The 27,242-nt window shown below is 35.8% G+C and overlaps 1 protein-coding gene across 23 annotated transcripts in view; it reads right to left on the reverse strand.

Annotated features, from left to right (window-relative positions):
* The window catches only part of ABI2 (abl interactor 2), a 165,721-nt gene that overhangs the window by 97,646 nt on the left and 40,833 nt on the right, over positions 1-27,242 (reverse strand). For all 23 annotated transcript variants that reach the window (XM_073879762.1, XM_073879783.1, XM_073879734.1 and 20 more), the window contains exon 2: positions 3,577-3,744. In XM_073879762.1, the coding sequence (XP_073735863.1) occupies positions 3,577-3,744 (168 nt within the window). The remainder of the gene's footprint in view (positions 1-3,576; positions 3,745-27,242) is intronic.

Below are 27,242 nucleotides of genomic sequence, written 5' to 3' on the forward strand. Positions count from 1 at the left end.
TGATATCCCATATCTGGCCCACAAAGCCTAAAATATTGACTATCTGGCCCTTCACAGAAAAAGCTTGCCAATCCTTGTATTTAGAGTATTTACTGAGTATTTGCCTTGTAAACAGAAAATATTTTCTCATACTATAATCTTTCAGTTTAAAAAGTGTAACAGTTTTGATGTTCAACTGACTTTTAAAACAAACGACTCTACCTGTACATTAAACATAATTGAAAAATATTTCAATCCTTAAAGCAAATGATAAAAAATATGTAATTTTCTTAAAAATTACTGATTTCTTAGATATAGCCTTCATCACCCCATTTCTCCTATTCAACCTCTCACCCAACATACTATTTTGTATAGAATTAACAGGTGTTGGACAGCTGCAGATCCCTCACCCATCCAGGGATTGTTCAACTCCAAATGAAGATGATTCAAAACAAAAATAAAATAAATAAATAATTTTTAAAAAGAAGATTCAACATACTCAGGGCTCTGACTCAGGCCCTGTTATTTCTGACCTACTAAATCTCTATCCATTCACCTCTCCCATTTTTCACTTATTCCATTAAAATACTTTAAAAGACAGCATTAATTAGACCTATTAATTATACGTAGATTTATGTGCTACTCAAAAATAAAGTGTTCTCATTAACTAATACATATAACTACAACTTAGGGTAGACTTATTCGCTTTCTTCCTCAAGACTGCTACTCTCCTCTACCAAAGTAGTACAGAATTCTAATCAAAAAACAGATAATTATTAGGGAACCTGGCTGGCTCAGTCAGTAGAGCATCTGACTCTTGATCTTGGGGTCATGAGTTCGATCACGCCCCACACTGGGTATGGTGATTACTTAAAAAAAATAGATGATTATCTTTCACTGTCATTTGCTTATTGTCTTCTACCTTCACACTCTTCCTACTTTCTCTTACAAACTAATAACAAGCTGTTCATCCTCTTTAGGAACTCTAATATATTAATTTTTCTTCTGCATTTGCACTTCTTTCGATTTTGGGTCCTTTGCTAAGATTTCAAACATGCAGAAATTTTAAGACTTTCAAGTGTAAATTCAAAATTCTCTATCAGATTAGCAATTAGCATTCCTATAGAAAACCAACTTCATCCATTTCATCATCATCATTTCTTCTAAGGGGTCTCTCCAGATTAAAATTTACCTCTCATTCATTAAAGCTCACCAATTAAAAAAAAAAAACGAAACTCACCAATTCTTTGCAGGTTTCCCTTGTTTTTTACTTTAAGAGACACAGCAATACAACAAGCAGCAAATTAGACAAAATCTACAGAAGTTTATATAGCCCTGAGTATGTTGAATCTTCTTTTTAAAAATTATTTATTTATTTTATTTTTGTTTTGAATCATCTTCAAAAATCTACTGAGCACTTGGGTGGCTCAGTCGGGTCTTGATCAGGGTCATGAGTTCAAAGCCCCACATTGGGCTCCACACTGGGCATGGAGCCTACTTAAAAAAAAAAAAAAAATCTAGGGGCACCTGGGTGACTCAGGCGGTTAAGCATCTGCCTTCTGCTTGGGTTATAATCTCAGGGTCCTGGGATTGAGTCCCACATCGGTCTCTGCTCAGTGGGGAGCCTGCTTCTCCCTCTGACCCTCCCCCATCTCGTGCTGTCTCTGACTCTCAAATAAAATATTTTTTAAAAAAAGTTTATATTGGGCGCCTGGGTGGCTCAGTTGGTTAAGCAACTGCCTTCGGCTCAGGTCATGATCCTGGAGTCCCGGGATCGAGTCCCGCATCGGGCTCCCTGCTCGGCAGGGAGTCTGCTTCTCCCTCTGACCCTCTTCCCTCTCGTGCTCTCTATCTCTCATTCTCTCTCTCTCAAATAAATAAATAAAAAAAAATCTTAAAAAAAAAAAAGTTTATATGGGATATAAAGAAACCCTTACCATGGCAAATTCATATTTAAGATTAAATTTAGTATTAAATAACACAAAATCCCTCTAAATTAGTCTGATGAACTTTCAAACAACAGAAATATAAGTGAGTCCTCCCATATCTGATTTGATTATCTGGACGGTATTTTATTTAATTACATAAGTTAAGGTTCAGACTTTGAAAAATTGTTGGATTAGTCAATTTCAGAAGAGTCCTAAACTCTTACGATAAACAAAAAGAAAATATAATGTACCTTTTTTTATAATGCACATTTTAAAACTTGTTATTCCAGAAGAGTTCTAATCATCTAGGTATAAAAGAGTGTTGAATACTACATCAAGGGACACCTGGGTGGCTCAGTCAGTTAAGCATCTGCCTTCGGCTCAGGTCACGATCCCAGGGTCCTGGGATGGTGTTCCACATCAGGAGCCTACTTCTCCCTCTGCCTGCCACTCTCCCAGCTGTGCTCTCTGACAAATAAATAAATAAATAATATTTTTTAAAAAAATGACTACTACATTAAGTTACTCAAATAACAAGAGTGCTAAACTAGAAAAGCTCCAAAGATCTCAACAAAGAGAAGCAGGCATATCAAAACCTTTATCTTTTTAATGTTTTTTAAAATTCATTTTGCAATTACAAACTCGCTTTTCACTGAAGTATTTATTCAATTTTTTTAAGGTTTTTATTTATTTATTTGTCAGAGAGAGAAAAAGCACAAGCAGGGAGAGCGGCAGGCAGAGCAGGCAGAGGGAGAAGCAGACTCCTTGCTGAGCAGGGAGCCCAACATGGGACTCGATCCCAGGACCCTGGGATCATGACCTGAGCTGAGGGCAGATGCTTAACTGACTGACCCACCCAGGCACCCCTTCACCGAAGTATTTAAATGGCTCCAAAATACAGAAATGGTAATGAGAGCAATGACATATACATGCAACATTATGCAGCCACTGAAAATGTTTATGAAGAGCTTTTAACATCATGGGAAGATGTCTGTTATCATAGCAAGTTAAAAGACTAAAATCCAAAATTCTATACATAATATAATCACAGCTACATTTTAAAAACTATTTACGAGAAAAAAGTATTGAAACAAAGTCAAGCAAAGTAGTAAAGGTAAAAAGTTTGAACAGTAGAAAAAGGGTTTTTTTTTCCATTTTATTCTTTTTCTATGTATTATGAGAATGGCTTTTAAAATGGAAAAAGTGTAACATTAATTTTTTTAAGTTTTATATAAAGATAATTCTGTAAGTTCACTTAGATTAATATTTTCATTATTGAGGTATGTACCATCCTGGTAAACAAAAATCCTACCAAGAAAAAAAAAAATTAAAGAAGTGATCAGACTATCACATTAATATTTTTTTAAAAAGATAAAAAAACATGAAACTTGGTAAAAGTTGGAAGAAACCAGACACATTTTTACCTCAAGGCTGATTATTTTAATATGACTACTGAATTTTAATAGAAACCATTAAAATCTCCTTCCTTGTAAAAAATCACAGATAATCACTCCACAAAAAGAATCAAAAACAAGCTGATACTGAATTTGTATTTTCCAAATCATACATGTGAGTTAAATCACACAGTAAAGGCTGCCAGCATTATACAGATAGCTTATGTTTAAAAAGTGTTCCTCATAGGCAAAACAGAGAAACAGTGTAGTCTCACTTGTGAAATATGATTGATTGAAGATTCCATCCTTCGTAGCTGGGATGCCTGAATATCCAGCATCTGTAGAACATTGTTGGCCAAGGTATTTATCAGATAGGCAACACTTGCTAAGGACTGGGTGGTGTAGGCTTTGGTTTCTTCTAGAGCTCGCTGCTTATCTGCTGACTAAGGGGGGAAAAAAAAACAATCATTAATTTAAAGATAACTCAGTCTATCAATCTACTCTACAAAAATACTCATCAAAACCATTGTTTCTGAATCTACACACCCTAGTTGAAAAGGTTCTGAATGTTAATTATTAATATCATGTAAACCTAACAACTACTGATTGAGTTGACTAATACTTTAATGTTGAATAGGTACCTCTTCGTATAAATGCAAAGAACATCCTATAGCCATTATTTAAAAAGTTAGTTCCATTGGATATTTTGAACAATGGCAGCAAATACATAGCTTATCAAGATTACTGTTTGGAAAGGTAGCACTGATTTGAACGTATAAATTCTGGCATCCATTTTTCTACTTTCCTGAATTTGTCCTTTCCTTCCACTCTAAGTGTGAAATGTATCTATAATGTAATATCTCATTAAAGTAATAATAATGATAAAACAATTATGATAATGATAAGTAAAACTGACAAAGTAAATAAAAATGGGTAATAATCATGATAAATAATGAGAAATTAAAATAAAAATAATTAAAGGGGCGTGTGAGTGGCTCGGTTGGTTGGGTGTCCTCCTCCTGATTTTGGCTTGGATCATGGTCTCAGGGTCGTGGGGTCAAGCCCCACATTGGGCTCCACGCTCAGTGTACAGTCTGCTTGAGATCCTCTCCCTCTCTTCCCCACCCTCTCCCCCCATCAATAAATAAAATAAATCTTTTAAAAAAATAAAATAAAAGATACCTTTCTTCTCAAGCATTTTAAGTGTTACAACTCTATGAGACATAAATTGCTAAGTATCAAAACAGAGTACACAGTAAAAAGTGGTTAATTATTTCCAAGGTCCCAAGGCAAAACAATGGTAAAGATACATATTCTATGCTGCTAAATGCTAGACACCATCTTCTTGTCCTAGTTCTAGAGAAAGACTGTGGTTCAGCAGAAAGTACACAAGCCTCTGAACCAGAAACCTTTTATCTTATGTAAGCTCTACTATTTGCTACAACATATCAATTTGGACAAAAGTAACAGTTTCTCAATTTCCTCAGTTACAAAGCAGAGGAAATAAACCTCTGTATCAACCATTCTAAGCAGTGTGAACACCAAATAAGATAATGAATGTAAAACCACTTTCTAAAACTACAAATCCTTCTATGTAACAACTGTCATTATCTCTCTGAGTGATCATTAACTGTTCAAAAGTCCACTATGTTCCACTCTCTTCTATACAGTATAACAGTCAAAATTAACAACCTAGATATGTTTTTCCAGGGAGAGCAAAATTATTTTTCTATTTTAATCCTTAGTAATTTCACTCTCCTCAATACTTGAATTAACAACAGAGTTGAAACCAAATTTGGCTGAAGATAAATACTTTTTAAAAAACACTATAAAGAGGGGCGCCTGGCTGGCTCAGTTGTTAAGTGTCTGCCTTCGGCTCAGGTCATGATCCCAGGTCACAGGATCGAACCTCACATCGGGCTCCCTGCCCAGTGGGAAGCCTGCTTCTCCCTCTCCCACTCCCGCTGCTTGTGCTCCCTCTCTTGCTGTGTCTCTCTCTGTCAAATAAATAAATAAAAATCTTAAAAAAAAAAAAAAGCACTATAAAGGCTTGTAGATTCTGATTGTGCATGTAAGGAGCTTGGAAGTCACCATTGCATCCTAACAAGTAAAAAGCTCAGCACAATGAAAAAAAAATCAACAACTTTTCTTGAATTCATAGTAAAAGCAGCAAGTCATTAACACTTTTCAGACATTACTCTAAATCAGAGTATTTACTATAGAGAATAATTCAAAATTAAAACACTTAATTTGATAATATACCTTCTTCAAAGGATCAAGAGGATATTTGGAAAGATGTAATCATTTTCAATGCACCTTTTTTTATATTGATAGTATTTGAGATTTTTTTTGAAAAACAAGTATCACTTCATGCTCTGCCTTTGTTCCTAGTCTATATATGAAATCATGTAGCTGACTGATGCTGTATCAAAGATATGAAAGTCCCTTTTATATTAAATAGACTTTGCGTATATCTACTTTTCTATGGAAGATTGAGGACCCTATAATGTAAAATGTATGAAGAAAACCTAAATAGAGATGCTGTTTGTAGCTGATATAACATTGATGTAAATCAACATAAAGTATGTATTCAGGGCATCATTCTTCTTCTGCAACGTAAAGTATGTATTCAGGGCATCATTGAAATAAGACAAAGGAACACTCTGAATCTTATAAACATATTGCTGTACCAATCGTTCTTTAGGAAAAAAAGCTGGCAATCCATTAAAATCCTGATGTATCTTCCTAATGGCAATTATGTCATAAAATCATGAATATATAGAAGTCATGAATATCAGCTGATGAGATTGAAACAAAAAAAATCTTCACAGATATCAAAGTATAGCTAACTCTTTCCTAAAAGGGCATACATTTACTGTACATCCATATTTACTAAATAGTTGGCCTCAGTCTTGAAAACCAAAGAAAGCACAACTCTTAGATCATTATATGAGAAGAACAAGAATGCTTCTTGATTGCTTGTAATGTTTTTTTTTGACCAGGGAGCACACAGTGGATTTTGAAGTACTTTATTTGAACTATGTGTGAATTGAATATATTTTATTTAATAAAACTATATGGTTTCTAATCTATTAAAAGAAAAAAATTATTCCTGGAACCCTCTGAGAGGAGAGGACACAGATGACATGATTACCTATACAGAAATCCAAAAGAACTGACGAAAGAACTCTTGGAGCTAATAAGAGATTACAGCAAGGTGGCAGGATACAAGTTAATATACAAAAGTCAATTGCTTTCCAGGAGTGAGCAAGTGGAATTTGACATTAAAAACACAATACCATTTACATTAATAACCAAAAATATAAAACACTTAAGTATATATCTAATAAAACATGTGCAAGATTGGGGCGCCTGGGTGGATCAGTTGGTTAAGGGCTCACGTCATGGTCCCAGGGTCCTGGGATCGAGTCCCACATTGGGCTTGCTGCTCAGCAGGGAGTCTGCTCCTGCCTCTTTCTCTCCCTTCCCCCTCATGCTCTTGCACACACTCTCTCTCAAAAAATAAAATCTTAAAAATTTTTTTAAATATGTGCAAGATCTATATGAGGAACATGGCAAAACTCTGATGAACAAAATCAAACAACTAAATAAATGGAAAAACAGTCCATGTATGGATTGGAAGATTCAATACTGTCAAGCTATCCATTCTTCTCAAACTGAAATATAGAGTCAAGGCAATCCCAACCAAAATACCAGCAAATTATTTTGTGTATATCAACAAACTGATTCTAAAATGTACAAGGGGAGGCAAAAGACATAGAATAGGCAATACAATATTGAAGGAGAACAACAAAGTTGGAAGACTAACACTACTCAACTTCAAGATTTACTCTATAGCTACAGTAATTAAGACAGTGTGGTACTGGTGAAAGAAGGGACAAAAAAGTTTCATGGAACAGAACAGAGAGCCTAGAAATAGACCCACATAAATACAGTCAATTGATCTTTAACAAAAGAACAAAGGCAATACAATAGAGCAAAGATAGGCTTTTCAACAAATTGTGTTGGAAAAACTGGACATCTAAATGAAAAAAAAAAGAATCTAGATACAGAATTTATACTCTTCTCAAAAACTAACTCAAAATGGATTACAGACATAAAAGTAAACTGTAAAATTATGAAACTCCTAGAACACAGGAGAAACTCCTAGAACGTAACACCCATATCTGGGTGACCTTGGGTATGGCAATAACTTTTAGATACAAAATCAAAGGCATGATCCATGAAAGAACTAATAAGCTAAGCTTCATTAAAATTAAAAACTTCTACTCTTCAGAAGACAATGTCAAGAGAAATAAGACAACAAATCATAGACTGGAAGAAAATATCTACAAAAGACATCTGATAAAGGACTGTTATCCAAAATATACAAACAACTCTTAAAAATCAATAGGAAAAAATTCCATTAAAATATGGGCCAAAGACATTCACGAACACCTCATCATAGAAGATATACAGATGGCAAATAAGCACATGAAAAGATGCTCCACATCATATGCCATCAGGGAATGCAAAATGGTACAGCCACTTTGGATGACAGGTTGGTGGTTTCCTACAAAACTAAACATACTCTTACCAGATGAACCAGTAATTCAGCTCCTTGGTATTTACCCAAAGGAGATGGAAACTCATGGGTACACAAAAACCTATACACGAATGTTTACGGTAGCTCTATACATAACTGCTGAAAGTTGGAAACAATCCAAGTCTGTCCTTCAATAGGTAAATGAATAAAAACTGTGGTACATCATACAATGGCATAAAGAAATGAGTTATCAAGCCATAAAAAGGCATGGAGGAACCTTACATGCATATTACTAAATGAAAAAAGATGAATCTGAAAAGTCTACATACTGTACGATTCCAACAATATGACATTCTAGAACAGGCAAGACTATGAAGACAGTAAATGATCAGTGGTTGCCAGGGGCCGGTCAGGGGAGGGATGAATAGGTGGAACACAGGGAATTTTTAGAGCAGTGCAAATACTCTGTATGATACCATAATGGATATGTGTCATTATACATTTGTCAAAACCCACAAAACGTAAAACAACAAGAGTGAACCCTAAAGTAAACTATGGACTTTGGGTGATAATGATGTGTCAACATAGGTTCATCAATTGTAACAAATGTACCAATCAGGTGGGGGGGTGTTGAAATCTCTGTACCTTCCTCTCAATTTTGCGGAGGATCTAAAACTGCTCTAAAAAAATAAAGTCTTAAAAACAAACATACAAACATACATTCCAGGATTCTGTTATCAGCTACTTTCAAGACAGGCATATCTATGTCAAATTTCACAAATGTTGATGTAAACAAAAGATGTATAAATTGAAACAGACTCTTAACTATAGAGAATAAATCTGATGCTTACCTCAGGGAGACAGGTTGGGGATTGGGTAAAATAGGTGAAAGGGATTAAGAGCACACTTACCATGATGAGCACTGAGCAATGTATAGATAGAATTGCTGAGTCTCTATATTGTACACCTGAAACTAATATAACACTGCATGTTAACTATACTAGAATTAAAATTTTAAAGTTATTTTTTTAAGATTTTATCTGAGAGAGAGAGAGAGAGAGAGAGCAAGCACAGGAGCAGAGGGAAGGGCAGAGGGAGAGGGAGAGAGAGAAGCAGACTCCCTGTTCAGTGGGGAGCTGGACAGAGGGCTTAATCCTAGAACCCTGAGATTATGACCTGAGCCGAAGTCAGACACCTAACCAACTGAGCCACCCAGGTGCCCTTAAAATTAAAAATAAACTTTTTTTAAAGACGTAAAAATTATACTGTCATTAAACTTACTTATTTAAAATTGGAATTATGCTTATAAATTATACTATAAACCGAAATTTATTTTTAAGAATTTAACATGGATACCCTACAGTTAAAGGTAACAAAACTCCAACTCTTCTATTCTAGCTAATGTTTGCCAAAATTTTTCACACTATGCCTAAGCAGATTATTCAAACAAGAGCCACAGATTGTAGGATTTTTAATATATCAGATTACACCTATTTAAGAACAACTATGAGTGATACTAAATCACTCTTTCCTAAATGGAAGTTCACAGATATTCTCCGGGAATCAGCAGATCTCTTTAATAATTTTTTGTATTATTTTTTTATTTTCATAATAATGTATTTACAAAATTTTAAAATTCACACATTAACATTACATAATATAAATTACCAAATAACTAAGAAACAAAGCAAATTCAGCACTGCTTTGAGGGTCAATTGCGTTAGGCCCAAATCATCCTACTGTAATTATAAAGCAAATTAATGAGATAAAACAAGCAAAGTTAATATATAAATAATGAACTCACACCAAATGATGACCAAATATACATTACACTGTGCTGTACAAACAAATGAAAGTTTTCTTATAGGGTTTGCAATTGCTTAAAAAACTTGGAGACTTCATTCATTCCAAGGAACCACCACAGGGCAAGTCCATCGTACACTCTGTAATACTGCTCAAAAGAATCAGTAAACCTGCTACCATAGTCAAATTTCAAGGACAACTGAGTTTTTGCAAAATATCACCCATGACATTGCTGTTTCTGACTTATTTTTATTCATTTAGTTTTGTTTATAAATTTACTACATATTTATAATTTTTACGAGAGCTGTAATTGTAAGTGGTTTATATATAATTTTATGTTTGAACATTAAATAACATTAGCATAAAAATTAAATGTATTTTTCAAAATAAGTTAACACAGGCAGTCAGATTTCTTTCTTTCCATTTAAACGGTTTGTCCTTGGGGCACCTAGGTTACTCAGTCAGTTGAGCCTCCAACTCTTGGTTTCCACTGGGGTCATGATCTCAGAGTCATGGAATGGAGCCCGGCATCGCACTCCGCTCTTGTTGCAGAGTCTGCTTGAGATTCTCTCTCCCTCTCCCTCTGCCCACCCCCTCACACTCTCTCAAATAAATAAATCTTTAAAAAAAAAAGGGGGGGGTCTGTCCATAAATAAATAAATAAATAAATAATAAATAATAAATAATAAATAGATAGATAGATAGATAGATAGATAGATAGATAGATAGATAGATAGGGTTGTCCTTTACACAAGCTTAAGAATTACTATGTCAGTTCTGGGGCACCTGGATGGCTCAGTCAGTTAAACGCCCAACTCTTCATTTCAGCTCAGTTCATGATCTCAGGGTACTGAGATGGAGCCTGCTTAGGATTTTCTCTCCCTCTTCCTCTGCCCCTCCCCCAGCCCAATGAGTGAATGAGTGAATAAAATCTTAAAATGAGTGAATAAAATCTTAACAAAAAAAAAAAGAATTACTATGTCAATTCATATGTAAATATGAAAAAAGAATGCAAATACAGTCCTGTAAACATTAAGGTAATAGCCCCAGAATACATGTAGACTAAGGGAGATAAATACTTTTTTCTTGGTACCACAGAATAAGATTACATTTAATGAACTAGAAATAATTCATTTATCTGTGATACTCATTCTTGTACAAAATTCACAGACAGCAACTATTTTTCATTAATAGAAGAGGCAAAAAATCTTGGGGCACCTGGGTGGCTCAATCATTAGGATGTTCCTTCTAATATCTATCAATACATAATTGTATATACATATGCATTTGTAACATTTTATACATACTATTTTACATATTTGAAATATAGTAAATTCCTACCATAATGACTTGAAGTTTAAAAGTTTAAAATGTTGGGGCGCCTGGGTGGCTCAGTTGGTTAAGTGGCTGCTTTCAGCTTGGGTCATGATTCCAGGGTCCTGGGATCGAGCCCCGCGTCGGGCTCCCTGATCAGCGGGAGGCCTGCTTCTCCCTCTCCCACTCCCCCCTGCTTGTGTTCCCTCTCTCGCTGTGTCTCTCTCTGTCAAATAAATAAATAGAATCTTTTAAAAATAAATAAATAAATAAACCATTTATGACAAGTCTTAAGTAAGTGTGTAAAAAGAACTCTGCTCCCTTTTAATCTTCAAATAACAATGTCAGGACACTTTTACATCATTATTACTTTACACTAATAACCAAAAGAGGCTCACAATGGGGACATGAGTTAATTTTTTCATAGGATAAATACCCTATATATAAACAACTCTCTATATGAACAACCATCTATATTTTTTCTCCTTAATTTGTAAAAAGCTTATTCCATCTTAGCTTCTGTCATGAGATTATAATACTGGAACCGGAACTTATTCAGAAATCCATAATTTTTACTTAGCCATTAACTCTACCCCTAACCTATTTCCAATGGGCATATTTGAGAGTGAAGCCATCCTCACCATTTTCTCTATCAGACCCTCTACCACTCAATTTGAATGTTAAGAACATTCATTTTCAAATATATAGCTACCCCTCCAATCCTTTAATACAGCAATTCTGGAACCACTTCAGCACATGATCAACTAACAATATTCTGATACATCTGAGTCTGACACTAAGAACAAATATTCTCTGCCTTCATCAGGCCATAACTGACCCTAAAAACATATCTCTATTCCAAGGGTTTCACTCTTTTGGTCTGAGCTTATATAAATTCCACTACATTTATAGCTCTAAATCTATCTTAGAAAAATAATCAAATATGAAAGAAGGCACAGACACAGTGAATGACAAAAGGGAAAAAACACAAAACTGATTAACAATACATTTATATAGTACATTCATATAGTAATGAAAATAGTTCTGCTATGAATTACTGAGATGGAAATATAGCTACAAAATAATTAAGTTCAAAAGAGCTGGTTACAAAGAAACTTTAACACAATCATCCTAATTCTATGAGGTGCCTGTAAGTAAATATGTGCACAAGAAAAAAGAAAAAAATAAGCCCCATAATGTTAATATAAGTTTTCTCTGAATACTGGCAATACAATTTATTTAGGTCTTTTAATAAAGATTTGTAATATGGTCCATTTTTTTTTTTTACTTCAGGCAAGTATTACTTGCTTTGTCAGAAAAAAATAAAGCTATCAGTTTTTTTTTTTAACTGTAACACATGCATTAATACAAAAGAACAGAAAATGGAGTGTTCTGTCCTAGTCAACTCTAAGGAATATTTTTAAGGCATAAAAATTCCAAAACAATTTTTTAAAATATTTCTGAAATGTATTTTACATTTGTATGCTTACTGAAAGTTATTTTGGGCTCAAAATTTCTTTTTTCTTTTTTTTTAATTTTATTTCATTATGTTATGTTAATCACCATTTTCTTGTTATTTCTAAATTCAAAATGAAGTTTTAAAGGGTTGGGTTGCTGCATATCTACACTATGGAAAAGTCAATCCAAGGACATTAAGGTTTCATAAGAACCTGGTATAATAAAAGCTGATATTCTAAGTTTGAAATTTCTGTGCTCACTTCAGCAGCATATCTACTAAGTTTGAGATTTTTTTTCCCCATAAAGTGTTCAATAAAGACTGGAATAAATGTAGACACTATTTCAGTAAAACTGGTATCAAAATTTCTACTTTATCTTTAACCTATTAATGACAAAAGAAGCTAAAATACCTTATTTCATGTAAAAGAAACTGTTAACAGCACTTTAATAGAGGTTGTTTTGTAGTTCCTAAGCAGCTGATAAGTAAATACTTGTGACTGTACAACTTTTGCTATAAATTTAGCTATTGACTATATTATGGCTATAGGTCACGCACTAAAGGCAATAGGACACTTCAACCCAGCTATTTAATACTCCTATTTAAATGAGATTAAGTTACCATAAAAGAAAAAAATCACTTAGATAAGAGAAAAATTATCATAGGTTTATAAAAAAACATAACGTATGCTCTGGTAAATACAAATAGTCCCATGAAGACAAATTCTTACACAGAATAGTAACCTCCCTTGCAGGTCCATATTGTGCAGATTAATCCTTCCAATCCTGCTATCTCTTTACTTCCCCTCATGATACCAATTACTTTCTACATGGAAAGGTTCCCAAAAATTCTGTCTTCAAACTACTTCTCTTCTTGCTGTACCTTCACTTCTTTTCACTTCATTCCTTCCTCAGCTGTCAATTCCAAGCACAGAATTTTAAAATCTATTTACAGCTTACTTTACATCTCTCCCAAACCCTTATTTTTGTTTACACGATATCTCATCTTTTATATCGTAAAATGCTAACTCATCACCTTCCCCAAAACCACTTCCTCCTGATTCTGTTCATAACATCATTACTCCATCATCTAAGATACTTTCCAACTCTCTGTATCCTATACCTTTATCAGTTGCAAAGATACTTATATTCTAACTGTGCCTTACATTCTTTCAATTCCACTGCCTAAATTCTACTCCAGGCCCTCCTCATATCTTGCTAGTACTACTTATACTAGTTCCTGGGTCAGTTGTAGTATCTTACAATCTGAAGATTGTCCTGAAGATTCATCGTCCTAAATCAGTTCTGAAGCCCCCACAGCTTTCTCCTACCTACTTCTATATAAACTCCTCTACTATCACTTAAAGCCTCCCTAAATATGGCCTAGAATTTATCTCCCATTCAACCCTACTAGGACCTTAGATTACAGTTTAATGAGATTTATGGTTCTCAAAACACAGATCATGATTTCCTACCTTTGTGTCTTTGCTTATTTACTTCACCAGTAACCCATCAACTTCACCAACTCCTGCCTCTTCAAGGAAGCCATCCCTGATTGTGATACTCATCATTTTTAACTGAGAATTCCGACAGCATTTTATCAGATTTTCAGCACATATCTTATAATAACGTGCATGTTTCATTGACCCAAACTCCCACACCCCCTAGTAGTAAGCCCTTGAGGGTAAGCACTATGCCTTACATATCTTCATACCATATTACAAACAGAAGTCACATATTATTTATTGAACTGTATCTATCTTAAGGTTCCAGAGAATCATGGTTACTTTTATCACCCAACTGAAGTGGAGGTGGAATAAGAGAAGTGATATAAGGGAGATTTCCTGGATTTCCAGAAGGTTTGGCACCATCCAGGCTATTATTCATGGCTATTATGTATCCCTAAGAAGAAAATTTAAACTAATTTCTCAATTTGGTGTTCTGTGGTTGGTACTTGGAAATAAAAAGAGTAAGAACTTTATGCCCTCTAGAAGCAGCTCAAAACTGTAATATCTAGGTTCCTACCATTATTTACCTTTCCTTTCTACTTCTAAACATAATCACAGGTTTGGCAGACATTTAAGTGTATAGATAATGGGGAAGGGGCAGGAAGAGAATGACAATATTTAGGGAGGATGAGTGGGAACATGCAGGAGAGAATTCTCCTCTACAGATAACACCCTTGAGATCTATTGTCTCTTTCTCTTCCCAAGCGCTAAGTCTCTTGCCTAGTCCAGTCCAGTATATTACACTACCTGGAAAATATATAATTATTTTTGTTCTGACTGTAACTATAACCAGATTAGGTAAAGGATAGGTACTTAGTTCTCAGGAGAATATAAGGTACTCTTATATTCTAACTGTGCCTTACATTCTTTCAATTCCGCTGCCTAAATTCTACTCCAGTACCCATTCTCATGGGTACTTTGGCCCATCTACAGTATTAAACAATTCCTTCTAGACCCTCCATGATTTAATTCCATCAGTTTGTTTCAATAAACTCTTATTCACTGAACACATATTACATGACACATATCCTATTATGCAATAGGATATCAAAATGAATCCATTTTCTCTACACTCAAGAATTTTTCAGTCCTGAGGCACCTGGGTGGCTCAGTCAGTCATGCATCTGACTCTTGGTTTCAGCTCAGATCATGATCTCAGGGTCATGGGATCGAGCCCTATGACAGGCTCCACACTCAGCATGGAATCTTGTTCCTCTCCCTCTGCTCTCCGCCACCCCTACTCTCTCTCTGGCTTTCTGTCTCTCTCTCTCTCCCAAATGAATAAAATCTTAAAAAAAAAAAAAAAAAAGTTTTCAGCCGAATACAGAGAAAGGCAAACAGAAAATATCAATGCAAAATGTTCAAGCATATGAATACCCAAGTAGGACCACTAGCTTAGATGACCATCCAAGTAGAGTCTCAAGAATGGAGTTAGTACTGCCAAGCAGGGGTGAGAGAAGTTATTCAAAGCAAAGGAAACAGCCTAAACAAGGACAAAGAGGCATGAAAAAGATTCCTTAGTTCAGAAAACATGAAGTTCAGTATTATTAACCTATCATTACTTCACTACCAACCCTGCATTAAGACTGAAATGTGCTAGAACTTCCTTCTTATCAAATGTGCTAGACCTTCCTTCTCATCATGTAAGAAATTAAAATATCACATGTGTGGGGACATCTGGGTGGCTCAAACATCCAACTCTTGATTTCAGCTTAGGTCATGATCTCCAGGTCATAGGATCTAACCCTGCATCAGGCTCTCACAAGGGCAGAGTCTACTTCTCTCCCTCTCCCTCTGTCCCTTCTCCCTTCTCATGCTCTCTCTCTCTCTAAAAATAAATAAATAAAATCTTAAAAAAATATATCACACATGTAATTAATCTAGTTAGGTCATGGCAGAGTCACAGCATCTGACTCAATAATGGGGCTAAGGGGAGTATTCTTAGAATACCTATTTACTGAGCTTTCAATTCTGCATTCCAACAAATCTCCTAACTAAACCAAATTTGAAAGACCCCATCACTAAATTTCACTGAAATTCCAATAATAACTTCTAAAATATATGACAATCATTACATGCAAATGGAAAGTTTTTGCCAAAGGACTGTGCAAAACATTAGAAATATACACTTATTATGCCTTCAGAATTATTCAACTATTAATTTCTATGATGCCTATGAAAGAATATATGACTGTGCAAAACATTAGAAATATACACTTATTATGCCTTCAGAATTATTCAACTATTAATTTCTATGATGCCTATGAAAGAATATATTCATGCTTTGCTTTCAGATTTCTAGATGGAGAAGGCAGTCTAAAAAAAAAAAAACAGTATGGCATTCAAATTAGAATGAGTCATACATGTCATAGTGAAAAACAGTAAAACATAATTAGATAAACACAGACAATTTACCAAAAAAAGAACACAAGACAGATATGAACATGGGAAAATATTCAGCTATACAAATGATGGGGGGAAGGAAAAATGACAAAAACAAAAGAGCATTTTTACCAAGTAATTAACAAGAAAAAAAAAGGTTTAAAAAACATACCCACAACTGTTTTAAATTTGCTTTGTGATTATCTTGTTTTGGCAGATGAAGAAAGAGAACTCATAAAAAGGATGCCAAATACTTTTAAGAAAGCTAAAGTAATACCGAACTTGTGAGTATATACTTATGGTAAAATGTGCTACATTCTAATGATGTTTTATTTTCCTAAATTCTTACGGTAGCATTAAAAAATAAGCCTCTAATTAGAAACAACAAAAAAGGGGAACAACCTACATATGCAAAAATAAATTAAGCAAACCTGACTTTACGCAGTCTCTAAAATTTTTAATATGTTGTTTCATTATATTATGTAATATTTATACTTGTTATTGCTTTCTATTACTTCATTATACTTTCTTTAATCATGGAAAAACTCTATAAATGACTACAAAGAAAACATACAATATGCATTTAACTATGTAAAAACATGCAAGAGTGAGGGAAAGGGAAAATTTACATCAGTTGAAATGTTAGGGTAATGGAAGAGTAACTTTTCTCTTTTGAAATTCACATTTTAAAATGTCATATGTACACTAAGCAAACAGATTTTAAAAGGTGACAGATGACATTAAAAGCACAGGCAACAAAAGAAAAAACAGATAAAATGGACTTCATCAAAATTAAAAACTTTTGTGCAAAGGACCCTATCAAGATACTGAAAACACAACCCACAGAATGGGAGAAAATATTTGCAAATCATAATTTGATAAGGGATCAATAGCCAGAATATGTAAAGAACTCCTACAATTCAACAACAAAAAACCCAATTAAAAAATGAGTAAAAACATTTGATAGAGATTTCTCCAAAGACATACAAATGGCCAAAAAGTGCATGAAAACATGATCAACATCACATCATTAGAAAAATGCAAACCAAAACCACCTGATACTACTCCATACACATTTAGAATGGCTATTATTTAAAATAATAATAATAATAATAATAACAACAGAGGGGCACCTGGGTGGCTCACTCATTAAGCGTCTGCCTTCAGCTCAGGTCATGATCCCAGGGTCCTGGGATCGAGCCCCTCATCAGGCTCCCTGCTCGGCGGGAAGCCTGCTTCTCCCTTCCCATTCCCCTGCTTGTGTTCCTGCTCTCGCTATCTCTCTGTCAAATAAATAAATAAAATCTTTTTAAAAAATTACAGAAAATAACAGATGTTGGCAGGGAAGCAAAGAAATTGGAACCCCTGTGCACTGCTGGTAGAAATGTAAACTGGTGCGGAAACTGTGGAAAACAGTTTGGCAGTTTCTCAAAGAGTTAAACATAGAATTACTATATGATCCAGCAATCCCACTTCTAAGTATATATCCAAAAGATTTGAAGCAAGTATTGAAAAAGATATTTGTACACCAATGTCTCCATAGCAGATTACTTACAAGATAGGAACAACCTAAATGTCCCTCCACAGATGAATGGATAAATAAAATCTGGTGGATACAAACAATGGGATATAATTAAACCTAAAAAGAAATGAAATTCTGGCACATGCTACAACATGGATGAACCGTGAAAACATAACTTTAAATGAAATAAGCAAGGGCGCCTGGGTGGCTCAGTTGGTTAAGCAACTGCCTTCGGCTCAGGTCATGATCCCAGGGTCCTGGGATCGAGTCCCATATCGGGCTCCCTGCTCAGCAGGGAGTCTACTTCTCCCTCTGACCCTCTTCCCTCTCATGCTCTCTATCTCTCATTCTCTCTCTCTCAAATAAATAAATAAAATCTTTTAAAAAAAATGAAATAAGCAAGACATGAAAGAACAATGTTATAATTCCACTTATATAAAGTACATAGAATAGGCATATTCATCCAGATAAATTAGAGCAGAGGTGCCAGGGGCTAAGGAGTGAGGAGAGTGGGGAACTACTGTTTAATGGGTACAGAGTTTCTGTTTGGGATAATGAAAAAGTTCTGGAGATGGGCAGTGGTAATGGTTGTACAATACTGCGAATGTACTTAATAACACTGACTTGCACACTTAAAAAATGGTTAAAATGGTTAATCGTACAATATGTATATTTATCACAATAAAAACCACTAAATAAAAAAAAGGCATAAATGATAATCTCTTAAGGGCACAATATATATGTATTTTTAAGCACATACCTTTTAGGTTATGATAATGGGATCAACGGAGAATAAACTTTGTGAATTCATGGTATATCATTTGGTTTTATCAATTTTTTAAAACTTTAAGATTGGAACTTTCAGAGTCATCTTCAGACCTCTGGATCAATGCCACCCCAAAGTATAATCTAGTATAGTCCTAGTCTAAAACCAAACCAAAAATATTCATTTTTTTGAGACTACACTTTAGAATTTTTCTCCTACAAAATACAGCCATTAGTTCTTATTTTTTTCAGTTAGAATTAAAATATACCTATATGCCCAAAATACAGCCACTACTAAAGTCTTTCATTAGCTACAGGGAAAGGGTGCTTAGTAACAATGAACTCACCAGCATAAACACACTAACCATAACAAACTGTGACTGAATTCTTCTATTTCTGATAATAAAGTCAGCAAAAACTACTTTTACTTCCTAGTGAAGCTTCACCATTATGGTGTTAGCACTTAGCCACAATACACCAAGAAAATACTGAAGTAGACACAAATGGCTTACTACACATGTACACATGTCATCTATAAGACAGAACTCAAATCAAAATTGACAAAGAAGCCTCTGCTATCTCAAAAGCTAAGAAATTCACAATTACATGTAAGATCTCACCTCCACAATTACTATTTATCACTAGTCTCTTTTCTAAGGATATAAGGCTAAATCCTGAAGTCTGTTCCCACTTATGCATTACTAGAATCATGTTGAATCTGAGTTGTCTCTAAGAAAGTCAAAAGAAAATGGGAAACTATTTGGGACAGATATCAAGAAGTCTGGAAGAAAATGGAGTATTTAAAAGCATGGAAATGCAGAACACTCCTGTATCCCCAAAACTGCCTAGAAACAGTGTGCAATACATAGTAGGTGCCAAAAAATAGTTAAACAAAATGAAAAAAATGAATGAAGTGTAGAGTATAAAGAGAAGAGATGAGTAGGAACTATCCTTCAGAACCCAACCTTCAGAGACTAGATAATGAGAAAGTAGAGAATCTGTAAATGATGAATGAGGTAGAACACTGGAGACGGCAATATTACAGAAACCAAGAGAAGAAACTATTTCAAGAAGGAAGACATGGTCAATGCTACTGAGAAATCAGGAAAGATGAGGTCAGAAAAGCACCCAGTGAATGGCTGTGGCAATATGGAATCATTTGATTAATTTGAAAAAAAAGGTATTTTTGTTTAATAGTACTGAAGAAACCAGATTAGAATGAATGTTAAGAATAAAGGAAGCAGGATGCTTGGGTGGTTCAGTTGCTTAGGCAGCTGCCTTCAGGTCAGTCATGATCCCAGGGTCCTGCAATCGAGTCCCTACATAGGGCTCCTTGCTCAGAGGGGAGCCTGCTTCTCCCTGTCCCTCTGCCTGCTGCCCCCTCCCGCTTGTGCTCTCTAACAAATAAATAAATCTTTAAAAAAAAAAAGAATAAAGGAAACACAGGTAGATAAATCTTCGAAAAATGTTCATATAGGGAATTAAAGAAATGGGACCACAGCTAAATGAGAATATAGGGTTGAACAGTTTAAGATGGGAGATGATACAGCATGTTTCCATGCTGATACAGATGCTCCAAAGGGACAGGAGCAGTTGAAGAGGCAAGAGAGTTAAAGTAAAATATTTGAGAAAGAGCTCAAAAAGAGCAAGTGGTCTTTGACAGAAAGAGGACAGTACTTTTTTTTGTTTGTTTCTTTAATTTTTTTATTGTTATGTTAATCACCATATATTACATCATTAGTTTTTGGTGCAGTGTTCCATGATTCATTGTTTGTTCATAACACCCAGTGCTCCATGCAGAATGTGCCCTCCTCAATACCCATCACCAGGCTAACCCATCCCCCCACCCCCCTGAGGACAGTACTTTTAACAAAAAAAGAGAAAAAGGAGAAAGTTGCTGCAGGTATAAGGTTTATAGATTTTAAGGTGGAAAGATGAAGGAGATTTGGTACAATGGTTTTAATCTCTGAAGTATGAGGCAGGGTAATCAGGAAGACAGGTTTTGGATATGAGACAGATGAGAATGTAACAGAATTATCATAGGAAAATTAGATAAATAAGATTTTTTTAAAAAACAATAGACCTGATTCACCAGTGAAGATAAACAGATGGCAAATAAGCATATGAAAAGGTTCAACATGTGTCACAAGGGAACTGCAAATTACAATGAGATACCACTACACACCTATTAGAATGGCTAAAATACCAAACACTAACGCCACCAAATGCTGAAGAGGATGTGGAACAAGAACTTTCTTTTACTGATAGTGAATGGAAGACAGTTTGGCAGTTTCTTACAAAACTAAACATACTTTTACTATGTGATGCAGTAACCATGCTCCTTGGTATTTACCCAAATGAGCAGAAAACAGGTTTATACAAAAACCTGCTCAAGAATGTTTTGGCAAATATAATTAATTGGAAGCAACAAAAATGTCCTTCAATAGGTGAATACATAAACAAATTGTGGTACATCATACAATGGAATACTATTCAGCAATACAAAGAAATGAGCTATTAAACCATAAAAACACACGGAGGAACCTTAAATGTACATTGCTCACTGAAAGAAACCAATCTGAAAAGGCTACGTACTATATGATTCTAGCTATATGACACTCTAGAAAATGTAAAGTAAAACCATGGAGACAGTAAAAAGATCAGTGATTGCTAGGGGTTTGTGAGGAAGGAAGAAGGGTTGAGTAGGTGGAGCACAGGGGAATTTTAGGGCAGTGAAACTATTCCTTATGATACTGTGATTTGTCAAAACCCCCAGAACATATAAGACCAAGCATGAACCCTAATGGACTTTAGTTAACAATTATGGACACTGGTTCATCAGTTGTAACAAAGGTACCACACTAATGCAACATGTTAATAATAGGAGCAACAGGGGGGAGGTGGGGTTAGAGGTATATGAGAATACTCTACACTTTCATTTTTCAGTAAACCTAAAACTGGTCTAAAAACAAAGTCTACTTTAAAAAAAAACCTACAACTAATAGAGCTAAAGACATAAAACCATTCAGAAAAACACAAAGGTAGGAGGCGCCTGGGTGACTCAGTCGTTAAGCGTCTGCCTTCGGCTCAGGTCATGATCCCACAGTCCTGGGATCGAGCCCCGCATCGGGCTCCCTGCTCAGTAGGAAGGCTGCTTCTCCCTCACCCACTCCCCCTGCTTGTGTTCCCTCTCTCTCTGTCAAATAAATAAATAAAACCCTTTAAAAAAAACTACAAAGTTAGAGCAAAGAATAGATCAGAAAATTCATGAAAAAATATTAAAATAAGCCATAAACAAGAAAAAAAAGTTTAACCTCACTAGCACAACACAGTTTCATGCTTAAAGCCTGGAATCAAACATATTTGGGCTCCTCCATTTACTAGCTATGTTACCATAAGCAAGGTTTTAAACTTTTCCAAGCATCTGTCTCTCAAAGTGTAGTCTAATGACTAACATAAACACCATCAAATGGAACCCACGTGTTTGAAATGCAGAACCCTGGACCAAACCCTACAAGTACTGATTTAGAATCTGATTTAACAAGATGCCTACATGATTCAGATGCACATTAAAGTTCCAGAAGTCTACTCTAAGTCTCAATTTTCTCACTTCTCTAATGAAGATGAGATTAGTATTTATCTCAGAAGACTTAAAATTAAATAAGGTGAAACACAAAAACACCTAGCAACCACCAAAAACTTGATAATGTTTGCTAATACTGTATCAGTAACTGAAGCAAAGTAAAGTAAATTAAAAGTATTTTAATTTACTTTACTTTGTAAATTAAAACTTACAAAATGTAAGAAATTATACATTTTTTGCAGCTTTAAACTAGCAAAAAGGGGTGCCTAGGTGGCTCAGTCAGTTAAGCATCTGCCTTCGACTCAGGTCACATGCTCCCTGCTCAGTGGGGAGTCTGCTTTTCCCTCTCCCTCTGCCCCTCCTCCTGCTTGTGCTCTCTCTCTCAAATAAATAAGATCTTTAAAATAATAATAAAAAAAAACTAGTAAATTTCAAAAACAACAATCAAGCCTGGTGAAGATGAAGTAAGACAGATAACCATCCACACAACTGGTTAAAATGTATCTGAGGTATAATCTTTCTGGAAAGCAATTTGGCAAGATGTTTAAAATGTTCATACCTGGGGCACCTGGGTGGCTCAGTCATTAAGCATCTGCCTTTGGCTCAGGTCATGATCCCAGAGTCCTGGGATCGAGCCCCACATAGGGCTCCCTGCTGAGCGGGAAGCCTGCTTCTCCCCTTCCCCCACTCCCCTTGCTTATGTTCCCTCTCTCGCTGTCTCTCTCTCTCTCTGTCAAATAAATAAAATCTTTAAAATAAATAAATAAATAAATAAATAAATAAATAAATAAAATGTTCATACTCTTTGACCCTCTTTTGGGAAACTATGATAAAGAGTCAAAGAGAAATGTGGACAAAAACTCTGTTCACAGATGTTCTCGGCACAGTTATCTATAATAGTGAGTGTAATAAAATGAACTCCACAGGGTAGAATCATAAATTAACTAAATCTTTCCTCCTACCCATGCTATGTTGGGGTCTCCTTTTTCTGCTCCTAGATTATGTCACCATCAAATTTTGTAGCTCTTCTAGTAATTTTCAGGTATTAAAATAGTTTCATTTTCAAACATTAAAAAGACCATTTTGACCTAAATCAGAACTTCAATTTTCATGCTAATTCCTCAGCTCAGGCCTAGACTGAAAATTGCACAAACCAGAATTAGAGAGCAATGTATGTTATTTCATTATTCCTCTACCTTGCTCTTCCACTCTTTCACTCTTCCTCCCCACTTCACAATGCTTACACTTCATTTCTACAGAATCAGAAGCAGCAAAGTAGAAAAAAGCAAGAAAAGCAATGAAAGGAAAAGTGCAAGGATTTACATAACTATTTTGTAGGAATCTGATGTCAATGCTCTATGCTAACACCAAATTCTGCCCTTCTTTCCTGTGAAGCACATTATGGGTTCCTCCGAGATTCTATACATGGGCGATTCAATCCCTGGCTAACATCCCATACTTGGATTTAGCTTAGAAGGCACAAATCACATAGCCTCTTTCTGTTAGTGCTAACTCCCCCACAGCAGTCAGTTTTCTTGGGCAAGATTCTTATAGCTCTATTCCAGTTACCTTCTACTCTACTTATTTTGCCCATGGGGAGAAAAATCACCATTTTTGCCCCTCAAAACTCTCTAAGTACTAGGTCCTCCCATTACTGCCTCCTTACTTGTTCAACTCCAGGCTGTATCTAACCTTCAGACTTTTCTCAGGGAAGTCAGGGAACAATTTCATGCCCACTCCCATGCCATGCCCAATTCAACTAGGGTCAGGATCTACCCAGAATTCTCTCCCTGTACTTCAGAGCTGAAGCACTTCTACAAATTAGCAAGCTTCAAGCTGGCGGTGAAACCTCAGTCCTTTTAACAGGAAACCCCAATTGCTATGACTGATTTTCATAAAACTCTCTTAACTTACATGAAGATGAGGGAGAAGCACAGCATTTCTACACCCCCTTTAAAAAAGTCTTCATTTGGGGTGCCTGGGTGACTTAGTCAGTTGAGCATCCGACTCTTGATTTCAGTTCAGGTCATAATTTCACAGTCATGGAAAAGCCCCACACTGGGCTCTGCACTCAGTGTGGAGTCTGCTTAAGATTCTCTTTCCCTCCTTCCCTCTCTCTCTGCTCCTCCTCCTACTATTATGTGCACTCTCTAAAAAATAAAATGTTTAAAAAAAAAAAATCTTCACTTGTTTACATACATATATGTAAATGAACAGTATGAACATACCCAAATATATGTACCTTCACAGATATACAGAGAACAAGGTGTTTAAAAAGTAGGTTCATCTTTCAACAAGTCCTATAGGAGTAATTTAACACCCTTTATTAAAATATGGTGGTAACTGCTGGATATTGTCCTCACCTCTGGAGCATGAACTATAACTCTAAGAAAAGAGGAAAAGCCTCATTTAATATCCTGTTACACAAATAACTAGAAACCATCTAAACATCCAAAAACAGAGAAAGAGTTAAAGTTAGCACAACCATATCATTAAAAAATCTGTATTAAAAACTGCTTATGAACAATCCTATAAAAAATGCAAAACTATTTTAAATATATTAAAACCCTAAATAACACACACCCAATAACATAAATTTGAATATAATCCAACTATTTCCAGAACGTTTAAACAACATGGCCTTATAACTCTAAGAAATTTATATTTTTAAACTTCAGGTTATTGTTTAACTTTTTAAACTTTAAGATTGTATTTATTTATTTCAGAGAGAGAGACTACACAAGCAGTGGGGAGAGGGAGAATCAGCCTTCCCACAGAGCAGGGAGCTCGACACAGGACTCGATCCCAGGACCCTGGAATCATGACCCAAGCTGAAAGCGGCCACTTAACCAACTGAGCCACCCAAGTGCCCCAACATTTTAAACTTTTAAACTTCAAGGCTTTATGGTAGAAATTTACTGTATTTCAAATATGTAAAATAGTATGTATAAAATGTTACAAGTGAATATGTATTAAAATTATGTATTGACAGATATTAGAAGGAAAATACTAATTATGTAATATCAGTACTTATTAAAAGGAAATAAATGTTCACAGTTTCATTGATGGTGAAACTTCAGATAATTTTTATTCTTTGTATTTTTCCCTCTTGTTATGTATTCCTCTTACAATTAAAAATATTTTTTTCCAGGAGAGGAGGAGCAAGATGGCATAGGAGTAGGAGACCTGGATTTCATCTGGTCTCAGGAATTCAGCTGAATAGGGATATCAAACCATTCTGAACACCTACGAACTCAACAGGAGACCAAAGAAAAGAATAGCAACAACTCTCTGAACAGAAAAGCAACCACTTTCTGGAAGGCAGGAAGTGTGGAGAAGTGAATCCGAGGCGATATTCGGGAGGCTAGACAGTGGGGGAGGGGTCCTCCATCAGCCAATACCAGCAATTGATAGAGCCACGGAGCACAAAATCGGAAATTTAGAAGTCGGCTCTGCTGAGGGCCCTCGCTCCAGAGGCTAAAGGGGGGGGGGTGGAACCCTCACTGGGACAGTGTGGTCTCAGGACCCTCGGAGTCAAAGAAAGACCGGGGGTGCCTGAGTGTGGCAGAGCTCCTGGATATGAGAACAGGGAAGCTGGCTGCAGAAACGGAGCAGAGGACCGGGCTCTCAGCTCTGGGTTGCCATAAACCGTGATCTACGGCACAGTCGGGCCACTGCTCCTACAGCAGGGACCCCACAAGCGGCAGATCTGGGGAGACTCCCCTTCCTACCCTGGGAGAAGCGGCCAGGGAGCGCACCACAGGGATCAGCTGGGTTTGGAGACTCCACACGGGGTCGTGAGCCAGAGATAGAAACGCTTGGTCACAGGCCGGGTGAGCACGGAGTGCAGCGGAAGGCCAGGGAGACGGGAGTGACTGCTTTTCTCTGGAGTCGCACTGAGGAGTGGAGCCCCGAGTTCTCGACTCCTCCAGGGCAGAGATTGGGAGGCCGCCATTTCACTCTCGTCCTCCAAAGCTGCACGCAAAGCTGGCAGGGAACAAAAGCTCCCGAGAGCAAACCCCAGCAGATTACTTAGCCCGGACCGGCAAGGGCGGAGCAATTCTGCCTCCGGCAAAGACATTTGGGAACCACGACAACAGGCCCGTCCCCCAGGAGATCAGCAAGCACAGCCAGCCAAGACCAAGTTTACTGATCAATGAGAACAGAACTCCAGCGCTAGTGGAATACTGCACAGAGAATTCATAGCTTTTTTCCCATAATTCTTTAGTCCTTCAAAGTTAATTTTAACTTTTTTTTTTTTTTTGGTTTTCTTTTTCCCTTTTTCACCATCTTATTGATCCCTTTTTTAAAAAATCTTATTTTTCATTTTTAGAGTCATATTCTATCCCTTTGTAGTAGTTAACCTTATTTTTGGTGTGTGTGTGTGTATATATATACATATATATATATATATAAGTTGTTTACCCATTAAAATTTTGGGATACAGTTTCTTCTAACAGACCAAATATACCCTAAATCTCTAGTGTATGGCTTTGTTCTAGTCTCCTGCCTGATCACATTCTCTCCCTTTTTTTTTAAATCCTCTTCTTTCGTTTTTCAACCAACTTATTAATTCCTTTTATAAGATCTTTTATAATTTACATCTTTACAGTCGTATTCCTCCCCTTGATCATATTAACCCTTATTTTCCTACATATATGTTTTTCTTTCTTCAAAATTTTGGGAGGCACTTTCTTCTAACAGACCAAAATACACCAAAATCTAGTGTGTGGCACTGATTTATGCACCAGCCTGATCATATATGATCATATTGTTTTTTTGTTTTCTTCTGTTTTTGTTTTTATTATTTTCTTTTTTATTTTCCTTTTTTCTTTCTTTCCCTTTCTTTTACCCTGGTTTCAGGTCTTTTCTGATTTGTTTAGAGTATATTATCTGGGTACGTTGTTACCCTGTTACCATTTTGTTCTCTCATTCATCTGTTCTCCTATGGACAAAATGACAAGACAGAAAAAATCACCTCAACAAAAAGAAAACAGGCAGTACCGACTGCCAGGGACCTACACAATACGGACATTAGTACGGTGACGGAATTACAGTTCAGA

Source organism: Callorhinus ursinus, unplaced genomic scaffold (genome assembly GCF_003265705.2).
Source record: "Callorhinus ursinus isolate GAN/ISIS: 27379988/994484 unplaced genomic scaffold, GSC_fseal_2.0 scaffold2, whole genome shotgun sequence".
Classification (NCBI taxonomy): Eukaryota; Metazoa; Chordata; class Mammalia; order Carnivora; family Otariidae; genus Callorhinus; species Callorhinus ursinus.